This window comes from Haplochromis burtoni, unplaced genomic scaffold (assembly GCF_018398535.1).
Source record: "Haplochromis burtoni strain Fernald_Lab_line unplaced genomic scaffold, NCSU_Asbu1 Contig_129, whole genome shotgun sequence".
NCBI lineage: Eukaryota > Metazoa > Chordata > Actinopteri > Cichliformes > Cichlidae > Haplochromis > Haplochromis burtoni.
In genome coordinates, this window is record NW_024582490.1 from 1,515,514 (window position 1) to 1,532,156 (window position 16,643).

Genomic DNA, 16,643 nt, shown 5'->3' on the forward strand with positions numbered 1-16,643 from the left:
ACTGGACATAGATCATAAACATTTCTTGCTAACAGGGGACCAGGCGTGACAGAAATGTAAAGCGATGGAGGAGACGCGTTTCAGTGATCTATATATTTTATCTCTTAAGATAAGATTTACGATCATTAAATTCCAGCCACAAATTCAAAGGTGTGGCGTGCGTTCGCGTGGTCAGTGATGGGGAAGCGCGGGAACCTTTTCAGATATGAATTAGACAACAAGCCATCTGAAATTTAATGAAATCTGGATTCATGTCAATTTATCACTGTGATATTTTAACAGACGGTCTAATCAAACCGAAAAATCAAACCCTTTTTTTTTTCATGATTGATTTCAGTTCATGATTTCCAAAAGCTTCTCTAATTAAAATCCGATGAGACGTGGAGTGGAAGATGAAGAAGAAAAAAACCCCTTTGACTTTCACTGTGAATGCGCTGTGCTGTGGCATAAAAACGTGTAAAAACATGTGTGGAGCTGCGTGAAACCAAGATATATTTTGAGTCCTGTATGCCAGACAATATACCGAGGCTGTGTGTCATTAATATCCTACTAGGAAGCAGTGGGTGCTTCTCACCAAGATGAGATGAAATTGATGCGAGGTCATCCTTCACATGGACATTACACGTGTTTTAGAAGCAGGGATGCATTCGTTGGGACAAAATCAGCGTGGCATTTTCTCCCTTTGGATTTGTTAATTATGCTCTTTTTAAGAGCTCAGTCTACCGTACACCTCCCCCTACAACCTTAACCACAGCAGAGGCTCTGAAGTCCTGATCATGAACTCTGACTGCAGAATTAATATGGATGTTTTCCTTGGACATCAATAATCAAATTTTACTTTTTTTACTGTTTTTTTCTTTTATTGAATATGTCAGGTTTTTGTTACTGAACTCGCTATACATCTCAAGTCTAATTTTGGTGAGGTCAACCAGATTGTATGAGCTCATCAAGTACTGTCAGAAGTAGCTTAAAAAATCCTCGAGGATATGCCCTCACAAAACAGACGTATAGCATTAAAATGAACGTTACCTGTAAGCAGAACATTAGAAACCTGTATGTGATGCATCAAAAACTTACACATGTACTTTTTTTCCATTTATTTATTTATTTATTTAAGTTCCATATATACCATCTATAGTGTACTTTTACGGGTAATCTGCTGGTTATTAAACAGCTTATTTACATTTTAATTTCAAACATTCTTCTGTCAGCCTCTCAGGGTTCACTGTGCTCTTGTTGATAAAAGTGGCAGCAGATTGATGATGTGCTAGAAATAGATATTTTTCTGTGAAATCTAGATCTAGCACAGAGTCAGTGACACAGTTTTGCCAATTTTTTTAAGACACTTCTCTCATCTTGACTTTATTTATTTATTTATTGTCATGTTGTCATAAGTGAATTGCATTTGTGCTTTGCACGATCACAACTTCAAAGCAACCCAAGATATAAGGCCTACTTCAAGGTATGAGTGTAGCCTGAAGTAGGATCATAATTTACACTTAAACCTGGAGATTTTTCTTTCATTTACTTTTTGTAAGCATAAACATTAATTGCCGCTTTGTTTTCATTAAGTATTGACAGCCTGCAGGTTATATTTCTTGTGGTTTTGTTTGTCTGTTTAAATGGCACACCACTTCTTTCAGAGAGATTAGCTATTATTGTTACTCCCCTCGAGTCTTATTAAAGCTCAACTTGTTCTTTGCGTTTAAACTGACATTTATTTTGGACAGGAGGATTCTGCGACATGCCTTAACATGTAATGATGTCCACCACAGCCGATAGAATGCCATCAGAACTAAAAGAAATACAAACTTTCACCTACTTATTGTTTTAACCTTAACTATCTAATAAAATGAACTTAAATGCGAGAGTTGCCTATGACGGCAGCAAAAATTATAATGTTAGGTAAATAAGAGGGTGCTGGTCTTTGGATGGGGATCTGTCAGTCTTGAGTTCATTTTGAAGTAATGCTGGACTGTTGCTTCAATAGACATGTGCTGTTTGCTGTATCTTCAGGGCAGGGCAGAGGGATTTTGTAGGCCAGCACAGCAACATTGTGACATAAGTTCTGCAGTCTGTGCATGTTGTCTGGGAAAGGCCACAGGGAGAATAGTGGGAGGTCAAGCAGATGCATGACCTACATACAGTCTAAGCGTCTGTCTGCAGACAAACATTCCCAAAGCACAGAGTTAATGCAGGATACTAATGAAGTTTTCATATAACTTTTTGCATGCAAAAGTATCTGTCTTGGTTTCATAATATCTGTCATATTTTACTGAAAATTAAAATCCAAATACCGAAACTTGGAGTACATAATAGATAAGTGCCATATATGGGGCAGGGCGTGGAAGTGGGGTCCGCTCCTCAATTTCATCTGCAAACTAGCAGCCCACATGCCCCTCAGAGAGCATGCATACTTTACTGAAATGGTATATCATTCACCAGTGGAGGAGTTTGGAGGCCACAAAAACATGAAACGATTCTCCAGCTGCCGTTGAACTCCACAGACCAAGCAGAAACATTTTCCGTTTCTTCAGTCTTCAATTTGAAATCACAATGTAGGACAACAGTTCCCTCATGTGTTTCAAACTTTATGGCATTTGAATAAAAACTATTTTTTATGTTCCTGGGAGCCCAATGCAATCAGGCATCGTCATCAAAATCTCTTGTGCTGTGACATCGACATCATCGGTGGTGTTACAGAGAGAACGGTAATCACTCGTTCATCAGATTTACTTCAGACTCAGCGGGTGTTTGGTAATGAGAAGGTGTGGGAGGTCAGGCGGCCGCGAGAATGTAAAATATCCACACACAATCTCAGTGTAACTGCAACTGCACTAGTACTGTAGAAAATGACAATATTGAAGGCATAACTAGTGTTCTGGTTCACTTTCACTTGTCACATAATGTTGTTTTTGGCAGGCATCTCTTTCAGAGCTAAAGAAGAGTGAGTCCTTGACAAAGTGCACAGAAAAAGCCCTAAATAAATGAAAACTGAGAACTGAAATTAATTATGCAAATGTTAATTTAAAAGATCTTTTTTCCCAGCTTGGCTCTAATTCTCCCATAAGTGTCAAAAACATAATTACCCCAAACTAATTTAAATAGCTGTTTGTCAGTGGTGAAAGAAAGTTTGTCATTTAAAGTCCAACAGATTCAGAACGTTGCTTTTGCTACATTATGCAAAACTGTTGTTAACTTTCACTGTTTAATAAAGTGATAATAATAAAAAAATACCAACTTTTATTCCATTTATTTATTATATGTGAAATGTTTTAGTTCTATATATTTTAGGTCATTCAACTCTTATTTTCATTTTTATCTTTTTATTTGTCACTAGCTTTATAATATAAATATATTTCTAGAATATCTATGTCTGTACAGTTTATAGATAGTAGCTTACAGATGCAGAGACACATCCACTGCAGACTGTCATCCAACCAAAGCCTGCATTCACAGACCGTGAAAAAATACATATAACTGAAGAGTCCCATAGTCCCACTCTTCTCTTTTGTTGTTTATTATTCTTTACAGAAAGAGGAATAGAAAGAGAGGCGCAGTAAACAGGAAATACTGTGCACTGAGAGGCAGCTGTGAACTGAACTGAGTGACATTGCAAATTCTACATAGAGGAGTTTTGAGAACCTCGAGCGGTGGGTTTAGGTTTATATTATGCAGAGAAAATGTTTAAATAGTATAACCATATTTAGAGTACAGACTAGTACAGTGTGTTGTTAAGAAAAAGTAACATTTTTATCTTGATAGGCCATCTCGATATATAAAAATATATTGAGTAAGCAATGATGATTTTTATCTAGCACCATTTTCCCCCCTTTCACATTTGCCTTTAACATCTGCTTTCCCTCTGTAGACATCTCGATTGAGGGGATGGGCTCAAAGGCGGAGGATCTACAGCACTGAAATATTTTTGTCTGTTTAAGCCATTAATAGTTGCCTTTGTTGCTCCAAAATGTTGATATTAACCACCAAAACGGAGATTTCAGCAGCGGTGTGTGGGCTGTTTTCTTTCTGCTTTTCTTTTTCCGTCCCTCTCTTCCTTAATATTTTTTCAGCAGTGGTGGGTGTTTAAAAAAGGAAGGTAGGCAGAAAAAACCCAGCTCCTCAGATGCTCTTAAGAAATGTTACCCATGCATCCACTGGTATGACCGTGTGCGCACAACAATCAAGTGTAACTTGCATTATAAAAGCGCTTTCAGTGCACACTAGCAGTAGAAATCTGTTATGCAAATGCCGGTCCATTTATCACTTTAAAGCTTTCTTCACAGGCTAAAGTAGGTAAACACATTCCTTTTTTTTGGTCAATGTTCTCTTCCTTTCCATGCTAACTCTGTGCTTAATACAGCTCCATTGTGTGAGATCCATCTTTATTTTTTTTCCTGCTTATACAAAGTCGTCAGATGTCATCACATGAAATGGAGCTCAGCTTCTAATTTATAAACACAGACAGATTGTCAAAATGTTGCAATCAATCTGAGTCAGTCTGCATCTCGATAGGGGCATTAGTTAGCGTTGTGTTCGGGCTAGATTTCTATATGAAAGTGTCATTAAACAGAGGCGCATTTACCTGCCATCCTCCAGCAGCTACGTCACTGCGGAGGGATTTTGTGTGATGAATTTCTGTATATGTAGATGGAAGCAGATTTAGAAAGTTTCTCTATCAAAGCTAACTGCTGTTTTATCACATAGCAAATGGGATATAATTGCCAACTTAACCACATTCAGTCACAAACAATCCCAGTCTTTTATTTTGGGGGCATTTTTAGCCTTTTTTGGACAGGATATAGATATAGAGAGCAGACAGAAACAAAATGTAGGAAATGGTACAAGGGTGCCTTGCTGGTGGATGAAATAAGAATTTCTGACAATATGCACTGGGTCTAGAATATCTAAGGGTCTGGTGCAAGAAGTACTTTAGCACAGTCAAAGGAAACTCTTAATTTGTCTAAAACAAATGAAGACAATGCAACAGCAACACTGAGCACTAGAATTAGTGTTAATAAAGGGGCACATGAGTACCGCTGATCAACTATTTCTCCAGCATAAAAAGACCATTAGTTTGGATTGACAACACTGATGTTTTTTTTAACATTCTTTCAGGATTTATCAGCTTACATCTCAGACACCTCAAAGTCCGATTGTTTTGTGGAAAATGTGATCCCAGTCTTTAAATATATTAGAAATATGCTTACGAAAGCACGGACTAATGCTAGGCAATAATTACATCTGGAGCTGAAAAAAAGTTAATTTTCCTAAGTAGACATAAAGCTGTGTTTTTACTTGAAGTCCCACGTTAGTGTTAAGAGTTACCTTAATACACTTATTGTGCTTTTGATGCTTAAAAGCAGGCATTTACGAGATCACACGACGCCGCTAGTTGATTTCATCTCCACATTTCTTTCTCAAAGAGCTCTGGTTCGTGTTTTATACTTCTGAGTTCAGAATCGAGGTTAAACTATTTCTCCTGTACTTAAGAACAAATTTAAATTACTGATTCCTTTTATTAATCCCCTTTTGTATCCACTCTATGTGTCATTTCAGGGGGTCTTGCTTACTTATATATCAGTTTGTTGAATTGTCAGTAAATGTGACTTTGTGTGTCCCGAATGAGGTCTGTATTTAACCTTTGCGTGTGTTACCTCTGTTTGCTTCTCACCTACACAGGAACAGTCTGTCTCCACGATCGGCTGACATTTCGTTTCTGTCAGACACTTCGATGGCTCGGCCGTTGCCACCTCCCCAACGTACAAGCACAGTGCTGTAAATCCTGCAGCCAGCACTCCCACTTCAGCAGGCCTCGCAGCTAAGGTGCAGCTCACAAGCACACTGATTGTACCACTGAGTGATGTAATCTAATCATCATTAAAAGTCAACAATCTGAGCCCTTTTTCTGAACTACGGACTGGTTATGAATCTTACACACACCTGGACTCTGCATGTTTGTGCTGATGAAATTGAACAAGCAAAGTAGCGAGATTGTAAATATTTGTTTGCTGCACATTTCTTTGTTACATCAGACATGGGAGTATCCAATCAATGTAGCCAGCAGTATGATGCATTTTTAGATATCCGGTTGTTCAGTGATGACGCGACGAATCCTACTTCCGGGTCTAAAGTAGTCTGCGTTTAATATGGCTTTTGTGTTGTTAACATGTTTAATGTTATGTATTTTCTTCTATTTGATCTCAAAAAGCCACTGTTGACCTCCCTCGGCTTTTATTACCGCTAATCATTTATTTAAGCTCAGTTTTTAAAACCTTAGGATGTAACTACAGGCCAGCCCATGCAGCAGTATATGAATGACTAACCTCGTATTGTGGATGGATTATCTCAGTTGTTCTCCTGGCTGAAGTTTGGTCCTTTTACAGCATCCTGCCATGCGATTACATTTGTTCCTGACCACCGAGAACACTCACGGTAACTTTTATCGAGTGGGAAAAAAGTTAGCTTGTTTATATTATGCTAACATAGCTGTGTCGCTAGCGGTCACGTAGCACATCATTATATACCAGCTAGCCAAACTTCAGTAACCCTACAAACGTCACTGCTGTTTAGTTTTCTGTCTTCATTTATGCTGGAAGTGATAACAGAGCTGTACGTTTTAATTTGTTTCCAAAACCCCGCAGCCAGGACATGCTATATTGTATTTAGATAGAAGCTAGCGAGCTAACTCCCTGCTAACTTCTAACTCCGTTAAATGTCATAAATTCCGTTTTAATGGATGCCTGGATGTTAAACTCAATTGTTACACCTGGTAGAGCAGAACGCTGATCATTTTATTACAGATGAAAGACTTTAGACAGTTTTTCAACTCTCAGTAATGCCATAGTGATCGTTTGATATATGGACCTGCAGCGGAGTTTAGACCCAGACACGGCTAGTGACGTCAGACTGAACAACCGGATAGACAAACCACTCATTTATTGTATCTTTATGGCTGGGACAGTGCTTTAATTTTTTGGACAGCAACGGAGACTGTACACGTTAGAACCGACAGGATATAGCTCTCACTGTGGTTTTACATACAGCATGAAGTGGTACAGATGTCATAAAGAAAAAATAAGTGGTGCATATTTTCTAAGTAACAAATAACTGACTGTTTGCAGAGCCCTGTCCCTTAAAGTGTGATTTCAGTTTATTTTAACCAGCTATATTTCTAATTTTTGTGGGTGTTTTGGCTCTCAGGTTTAGACATGCTATAAATGTGCTCTCCTACCAATGCAGGCTGTTAAAAATTCAGAAATATTTTCATTCTTTTCAAATCCTACACCTTTAACATTTATCATGACTTATGAAGGCCACCGTTGTTTAGTGACCACGCCCCCACTCTCTGCATTTATCTTGCAACTGGTAGTTTTGGTTACATCACAAAATCTGCATTTGATTGTGGTTTTCGGTTAAATGGAAACAAGAGAATGCATATTAGCCTTCAGTTTTTCTGTGGATAGGAAGAAGACAAATAGGTGGGAAAATCCTGAAGGTCATGAAAAAAGATGGCTTACCAAAGACCTGTGCTTGTGTTTTTGGCACTTCTCTTCTGAAGCATGATGAATTTAGTTGATTAAGAGAGTTTACTGAAAACAGAATGTGTCTAAACACCTTTGAAAAGCACTTAAAATCAAGATTAAAAAAATGTCAAAGACTGGTAACATTAAATGCTCTCCTTATAAGCAATAAACCATTCATTATAGCAGTTGCTGCCTTTGATAAAAAGCCCACAGACATGACCCTGATGACAGAGGAACTCGACACATCTGCCAGTTTATTCAGATCAGCCGTTCATAACTGTTCAGTGTTGTCCAGAAAAGACTGAAGGAGCCACTTCCGGATTTAGACATGTTGAATGCGGCTGTGTTGTGGCTAGGAGATGTGTGCAACCCAGTAATGTTTACACATACGAACATGAAAAATGATTTCAATAAAAAGTTAAAGGTAGTCTCTGAAATTGTATTTATAATGACCTTTACCAAAAAATGCTCTCCCTCTGTCAGCACAGAGAAACAGTTGCTGCACTGACAGAATTTGCAAGCGCCATTTGTATTTATTTCCTGTTTTATTTTGGAAAGTCTCAAAAGGATATCGAGCTTTTATTGTGAAAGTTTTGTGGAAAATAAATAATCAGATGGCGGTGCATGGCTTTATTTAATTAGCAACTTGCCCACATGAAGTCTCTGCTGCAGTTTATTAAACTAAATCCAAGAATTTTGTTTATATGTTATCCAATCTATGGATACACTACGCTAATTGAGCTAGCTAGCTTTACCTGCAAACATAGTGTTCCTACTGTTCAAATAGGGTCACCTTTGGTTCCAAGATAGCAAATACTCTTCCAAATTTTGACAAGCGAGCAGAGATGTGAAGCTTAGGTTTTATGCTGTGATTATTATACTGTAATCGCTTCGAGGGACAGTTTAAGCAAACTTTTACTTTGTGACTTTAAAGTTACAAAGTAAAATGTAAATTTCAAAAGGAAAAGCTGCAGTCAATACCTGGTGCTTGAGGCCACATAGCCAAAAAAAAAAACATTGTGTCAGGTATTGGCAGGCCCAGTGCCTTAACTTCTTGAGTACTGGATCATTTGATGTCAACAATAACTCTTGATTAAAATAATGGTCGAATGGAGGGAAATTAAGATAACATAGCACATCATAATACAATAGATTCAGAAGGGTAAATTAGTGGAAGAATCAGTAATATGTGGTATTTTATACTTTTCTAGGTGTTTAATTATTGCCATGTTCTGTTATGAGAATTCATGATAATTACATATTCATTAAAAACTTTCTTCAGAAACTGGAAAGCAGCTCAGATTTCTCAGTTCAGTGCCGTCATATATGGTCTTACATATCTAATGATTAAAAACCAATAAGCAAGCTTCTGTAAAGCTATTAAACAAGGGATGATAAGGAGTAAAGGGGAAAAATCACCACATATCTATATCCTTTTGTCAAAAATCACAATAAAAAGACCAAATTACATATGTATGTAGTGTAGCTGAAAAGAATTGTAATACCTAAAATTCTGTCCAGTGAATGCCAAGTTTTTATATATTTGTTATTATCAAAGATTCATACATCATCAGAATGTATGATGACTTTACAATTACAGAGGATTATTGTGTACCCCTGCCCTTTTAGTTGCTTGTTGCTCTGTTTGACACGTTTTTAATGTTATTGCACACCACTGTGCAAATGTCTCGATTTACCCCTCATCCTTTTAAAATTTGCTTCCAAACACCTAAACTTTCTTGTAGTGTTGTTTTAGTGTAGTGAGGGATGATTTTTGACAGAATGGAACAAAAAAGGAAGAGATTTGAATGTCCTTCAAGAAACCTGGAGAACTATTCTTAGAAGACTACTTAAAGAAATGAGAAGGAAGCTTGCCTAAGAGTTCAGTTGAAGAATAAAGGTGCTCATACCAAATATAAAATGTATTAATTGTACAAGAGTACAGGTACAGACTGGTTTTGCCATATATACTGTATTTCCATGTGTTTGCTGCACCTACGTCCTATTTTCCTAACAAAATATAAAGAAATGAGGCGTTGCTTGAGAATTTTGCACAGTACTGTAGCATTAACATGTATGCAGTGGCAGATTTACCAACTTGATATCAAGTAAACATGTAAACATTTTGGTGTTTTGTGCGACTATCAACGAGATTAATGTTGAACTCACTTGTGGTTCAAAGCAGCAGCTTCTTGGGAAATGAAAGAACTCGTAAATTACTTTTGCAGTTACCAAAATTTGGTAACTGCAAAGGCCATTGAAATAGGCCATTGAAATACCTCTGAAGCATGCTGCTGGATTACACATGTAATGATTTTTCTCCTAACTTTGTATAGGGAAAAGTCTTTGCCTGGATCATGACAAAGAGCCAAGGACTGTGACACCATGATAAATTTAAGTTATAACCATGACGAATGAAGCCTAGATGGTAAACCTGCCAGGTGGTTATTGATGTGTGTAGAAGGGAGCATGTTTCATTTTTTACCAAACAACAGGCTAATGGATGAGGACTTTAATCTGTCTGATTCCAGTAAAGGATGGGACAAAACCACTAAGCACTGACATAGAAGCATTTGGGGCCAATTAACACAACTGAAACATTAGGCCTAGAGACCAGGGTTATTTATATCGCAACTCAAAGTAATGGATATTATGCCTGGCCTACATTAGGTAGTATTTGGGCATGCTAATGGTAGTTGTTTATCTTGGAGCAGACATAGTATTTTTACAACATTTTGATATGTCATAACAGGGAAGGCACAGGTGAACTCAGGTTACACATGCATGAAACTCAGACTTTACTAATATATGTTTGATATCAGCCTTGCTGTTACCACTAAGATAAAATGTTCTGTTTTTCACACCTTTGCTCATTTATTCTCGTTAGTAGTTCTTCTTATTTTTGAAGGCAAAAACAAGCCAGTACTTCGACATGTACAACCTTTATACTTACAGACAATTTAGATGAGTAAAGAACTTTACATACCTGCCACGTTTAGTTGCATACTTGTTTTTTATTGTTATTATTATTATTTTTAGTTTGTTAGTGATTTATTCCTGTACTTTGTTTTATTTTTAAAGATTCATCTCTGTACATTTAATGAAATTGTTGGTTTCCAATCATAAGATCAACCACTTATGTTGAATGGACATAATGCCACATGTGTAGTAGTCATTAAACACGTTCACACTGAAGCAATCAGATTGTTAAGTAGCATCTTTTCACAGCACTTACACCGTGGTATAATTAACTTTATTGAACCATTAAAGTTTAGCCCATACAATAAATGAGGAGAAAATGGCATTCATTGAATTAGTCTGTGAGTGTTTTGTCATTAAGTATGCATAGTGCTACACTGTGCTAAACGCTACTAATTAAAACGTGTGAAACACAAAGATTTTATGGCTGTAGCCCTTAATAAAAGGAAAAATAAATATGAGATGTCACTTATTTAAATAGAGTTTTAATAAATGTCAAATGTGAGACAGTTATTTATGCATGCAAGATTTGAGAGGACAGAGAAATTGGAGCTGTCGGAGTTTCTAAATACCAGCAGGAATTACAATTTATTTTCTTTCAAATTCCACAACTTTTACATACAAGCTTGTTGAACAACGACATGTGAACACTTGAAACTCTCATAAAAGATGAGATTGGTACATACTCACTAGTCAATATTAACACCCAAGGGCTAGGATTTAATTGGGTGAAGCGTGGTCAGCTATGGCGCTGAGCATTTAATGGCTTTACACCAGGGTCACATGCTAACACGTACTGTGTAGTGTTCAGTTACAAAGGAGAGTTATGGAAAGAAATTAAAGTATTGTGTGTTAATCATAAAATATTCAAGAAATAATCATTGTGAAAAACCTTTGCTGTACCAACAGGCAAATTTAATACAACCGAACTACATGTGCAAAATGTGACGATGATGTCACCTTCTTGATATTCAGAGTCAGTTTTCCAATGTAGCTTGTTGTCCTGAAGTTTGACGTAGTTGTTTTCTTTTTAAAAAAATCAGTAATCAACAGGTGGCAGCGTCAGCATCGCTGTGAACTCTTCGTATTTGACGATCCCATTTGACTTGATGTGTGCCTCTCTGAAGAGGTCGTCCACTACACGAGGAAGATGGAGAAAACATAAGAGCATAAGTGGATAAGCAGCCAAATCGCACCATAAATTATGGTTATAATTAGTGTTATTGCTGTTGCTATTGTGAGATATTTAACAGGGATGAAATAAAGAAAAACAATATTGACTGAGAAGAATATTTTGCAACACAACACATTATATTTCAGTCACAATATTCCCTTCCAGTATTTATCTGTGAGCTGTACTCATACTAGTTTCCTAAGGGTTTATGTCTCTTCATATCATACACCATGGACCCTTGTTGACTTAACTACAAAAGTGTAGTTAAAGATTTTCATTCCAGTACTTTTTCATGTCTTGAAAATGTCCTGAATACTCAAAATGGTTGTCTGTTGTCTCTTCTTTTAGGAAATTGGCATTACTATCTTGTTCAGCAGTTCGGGAATCCAAAAATTTGATAAATGTCTCCCCACTGAGAAGCCTTTTGAGCTTCATTTAACTATAAACAGCTTAATGTACACAGAACCCATCCACAGACTTTGAAATACAGCTTATGTTGCTCTGAGACCTGTCACTGTGTGAATGAGGTGGCTTTGAAAAACTTAAAAATCCACCCTGGAGATTTAACCAGATATCCGAATCCCAGCAGGAGTCCTTCCATTAAAACTCTCAGCTTGAGGTTCATATTTAACGCTTTACATCTGAAGTGAAACAAAACATCAACAAGAGAATTCACAGTGTCCTTAAATGACAGGAAGTGCAAGGGACTCATGTGTTTGGGTGCAGGCAAAAATAAAAAGCCTTCTTACTAAGTAAGACATTGTCTGTGATTTAATTAGGCAATACAAAAAGTTGTGACGCTAAATCACTTAAGCTGCATCATATGCCAATCAGTCACAGATTTTAGCTTTTTGTGGAAATTAAAACAAAGCCTCAGGATCAACTATTCAGCAGCTTGTCAGGGGAACAAGTTCAGTACAAAGGTGGTGTTGCCCAGTCCGTCCCCCTGGTGTCACAAAACTTGTGCCCCCTGTTCGATTGACCTGTACGGTCAGACATCTGCCAGGGTTTGACTTCAGCTATGATTTCAAGGTTGAAAAAATCTATAGAGGTCACAGATGATGTTACACACCTCTGTGCTGTAACCCCTTCAGAGAACAAAGCTTATAAATAGTCCTCAACATATGTCTTTGTTGACATTGCTATTGCTAGGGCTTTACTAGTATTCATAATATTCTGTCGGGTAGTGTTAGTGAAATATTTCACACAATATCTCTCTGATGGGAAAACAAATTGACGCTTAATCAGCATGCAACACAACAGCAAATGCATTTCCTGACAGGAAGGAGGGAGTGGCCTTTAGGAGCCACGGAGTAAATACCAGGAGAGAAACTATTGTAATTACCTACGAGATTCTGAGCTCAGCTCTAAAGACAAACTTCCTGCGATTAGTCACTTTTTGAGGGGTGGGTCAGTTACTGTGTCAAGATGCAGAACACGTGTATCATTAAAGAAATCAACTGTGGAAAACTATCAGGTTCAGAGTTCATTATAAATTCATTTTTTTCTCCTGATTCAACATTTGATATTTACTGCAGTCATAAAGTATTCAGATAAATGGTGGTTTATTGGTGTTGCGATGTTCGATACTGAAGCAAAGAATAAGTTCTTTGTACTTATAGAAATATGGAAATGGTTTATTGGTTATTTCTCTGCAAAGGTGAGAGGTGTATCTCTTTGCATCTTCCTGTGAGCAGGATTAAAACTAGCAAAATGAATTTCACAAACTTTGTGGAGAGACAGACCATAGTGGTGTCCTTCCTGTCGTGCAGTGCCCTACAAGCTCAGCTATTTGAGCTCAGATCGAAACGTCCTCAAGATATTTATTAGAGACCTTAAGACTCACTTTGGATTATGAAACACTACGTGATCATCTAATATTGGCAGTATTGTTGCGAGGTATCAGTAAAAAGGCTCAGCTGTAGGCCGGTAACAACGTAACATCTCATTAATTGGAAACTTCATTTGCTCTACCTTCTTTGTTTGTGAGTTTCTCTCCTAACATGGTGAGCTTGGCCCGCAGCTCAGATGCCTCGATGTATCCCTTCTTCTGCTTGTCCGTCATCTTCAAGGCCTCCAGGATTTCCACTTTGGGATCCTCCTGTTGCATCTGTCTGTGCATTATTGACAGGAACGTAGAGAACTCCACCTCAGCAGACTTTTCTAAACACAAATGTGAAATCAGGTGGTACATTTTATTTAACCTTGATTAATGTAAGTTTAAAAAGAAAATGCCCTTTGCTCTTGTACTTCTTTAGGCCCTTTGTTATTCTTATTTGCTCTCTTTTCCCTGCATTTCTTAAGGATATATAGTGTTATACTGTGTGTAGCACACATTAAGAAGGCTGTAAGAAAAATGTACAAAACCACGAATTTTAAAGCACAAACACCAGTTTATGCTTCAACAGTAGTAGTAAAGACCGTCAGTGCAATTTGAAATTACTGTCATTTAAACGTCACCTCTCAGACTTGTCCCTTATGCTACACTTATGTGTCTAAACCCACAACAAGCTGTTATTCAAAGACAAAAAGACTTTAATTTACTGCATGTTATAGTTTACCAATTTTGTGGACTTGTAGATGTCTCCTGATTTCACCAGGTGTGGGGCTTGTACCCAGGCAGCGCATAACTGTGATCAGGTCATTGTTATTTATCTTGCCGTTTTGATTCTTGTCATACAATGAGAAGCACTCTTTGTACTCTGCAGTGAGGAAAACAAAGTTTTTGAATGACAGTACTTTTTTCCCCCCTTGTTGTAATTAGTGAGGAGCTTTCACAGTAAATCTTCGGTAAACAGGAATTAATTCGACTAAAAAAGAAGAGAGTTTGGTTGTTTTGTACAAATAAATCATTTCAAACATCAGTAACAGAGTGAAACAGTGATCGACAACATGCACCTGTAGATGAATCTTACCATTGATCTGAGCTTGTGAGAGGAATTTAGCCTGCAAGGTGACAATAGTGTGGCGTCACTTGTTAGGTAAATACAGAAAAATGGTCTGTTGTGTAAGAAAATACACAAAAAGGCTCAATGGAAAATGGAATTTCTTACCATGTCTGAGACTGCTGCGTTTCTGTTCAGGAAGAAGACAGTTTACTGAAGCCTGCGTCACCTGTCCCTCCACCTCTGTTTAAAGTCCACCACCCGTCGTAATTTAATATCTGTTGCTGTGGAAACACAGATATCGGATCCACAGCGCTGCATTGTCCTTCCTCTTACCACCCCTCCCATAAAAGGGACCGCTTACTACTAGACAACTACCATATGTTACCACAGTGACACATCATAAAAACGTTGTCTAACATCAAGTTAAAAGCAAGATTTAAAACTCCCAGATAACTTCAGATAAATATCTAAGTGATAGTATGACGTTTTTTGTTTTGTTTTTTTATTTAAAATGCACATTTAAAAAATCCCATACACCATGGAGCAGTGCTATACAAATCATATTAGAATCCAAATTTTGCAATAACAAACTGTGCAGGAACAAATATTTGCAGACATCTAAACCCACCTGTAATGATGCAAATAAATGTATACATTTATGTATTTTTTCTGGATTTGTGCTGACATTCTGTTTCGCTCCATTAAGATCAAACTACCGTAAAAATTAGAGACTTTTTTTCTAAGTGAGCAAACATAGAAATTCAGCAGGGGATTAAATATACTTCAGCTTGAGGTTTATATTTAATGCTTTAGTTCTGAAGTGCAACAAAACATCAACAAGAGAATAGTTGATGTTTTGTTGCGTGCGTCAGACTCCGTTTTATCTTTTAAATCCTGTTTAAAAACTCATTTATTCAACATAGCTTTTCCATCTACTGTAGTTAGTGTCCCTATTTTATATTTGGTTCAATTTCTTATTTATGTACTTCATCTTTTAGCTATATCTGTTCTTATATTCCCTTTTATTGCTGTATAAATAAACAAATAAACTTGTATTGTATTGTAATTCACAGTGTCCTTAAAAGGCAGGAGGTGCAAAAGACTCGGGTGTTTGGGTGCAGGCGAAATAGAAATGCATGGGATTCGACTAGGTGATACAAGAAGGTGTGAAAAGATGCTAAATCACTTAAACTGGGTCATATGCCAGCCAGTCATATGACCCAGACTGACTGACCAATCAACAGAGAGCCTGTTATTTATGTAATGCTGATGTTTCATGTTAAACTGAGACTTCTTATAGTGGCCTCCACTTAAAGATTAGTCAGGTTTAATCTTGTTATTTTAATATTTTGTCATTGTATTGCTATTTATTTTTACCTTTTATAAATCCATATACACTATACCGCCAAAAGTATTCACTCACCCATCCAAATCATTGAATTCAGGTGTTTCAATCACTGCCACAGCCACACGTGTATAAAATCAAGTAACTATGCATGCAGACTGTTTCTACACACATTTGTGAAAGAATGGGTCGCTCTCAGGAGCTTCCAGCATGGTACCGTGACATGATACCTCCTGTGCAACAAGTCCACTCATGAAATTTCCTCCATACTGAATATTCCACAGTCACTGTTAGTGGTATTATAAAAAGAGGAAGCGACTGGAAACAACAGCAACTCCACGAGGAGAGTGAGGTCAACAGATGCTTAGGCACTTAGTGTGCAGTCGATCACGACAGACCTCCAGACTTCATGTAGCCTTTAGATTAGTTCATGAACAGTGTGTAGAGAGCTTCATGGACTGGGATTCCAGAACAGAACAACTCAAGCCAAACATCACCATCATAGACAATTTCATGCTCTCAAATACATAGGAACAGTTTGGGGATGGCACCTTCCTGTTCCAACATGACTGTGCACCAGCGTCCACAAAGACATGGATAAGTGGATAACTTTAGCCTGCACAGAGCCATGGCCTCAACCCAATAGGAGTAAATTAGCCAAGGCTTCTCAGTATCTGACCTCACAAATACACTTCTTTAAGATTGTTCAAAAAGTCCCATTAACACTCCTG

The 16,643-nt window shown here is 37.4% G+C and overlaps 2 protein-coding genes across 2 annotated transcripts in view; one reads left to right on the plus strand and one right to left on the minus strand.

Annotated features, from left to right (window-relative positions):
- LOC102301046 (A disintegrin and metalloproteinase with thrombospondin motifs 7) overlaps nucleotides 1-6,175 on the plus strand; it is a 69,016-nt gene extending 62,841 nt beyond the window's left edge. The window contains exon 24 of the mRNA XM_005930452.3: nucleotides 5,683-6,175. Coding sequence (XP_005930514.1) covers nucleotides 5,683-5,825 — 143 coding nt within the window. The 3' untranslated portion in view covers nucleotides 5,826-6,175. The remainder of the gene's footprint in view (nucleotides 1-5,682) is intronic.
- Nucleotides 6,176-11,070: 4,895 nt separating this feature from the next.
- calml4a (calmodulin-like 4a) lies at nucleotides 11,071-16,373 on the minus strand. Its single transcript, XM_005930451.3, has 5 exons — nucleotides 14,733-16,373; nucleotides 14,595-14,625; nucleotides 14,241-14,381; nucleotides 13,654-13,842; nucleotides 11,071-11,642 (listed from the first exon to the last, which is right to left on the minus strand). Exons 1-5 carry the CDS (start codon nucleotides 14,733-14,735, stop codon nucleotides 11,545-11,547), a joined length of 462 nt encoding a protein of 153 aa, XP_005930513.1. The 5' UTR covers nucleotides 14,736-16,373; the 3' UTR covers nucleotides 11,071-11,544.
- Nucleotides 16,374-16,643: the final 270 nt, after the last annotated feature.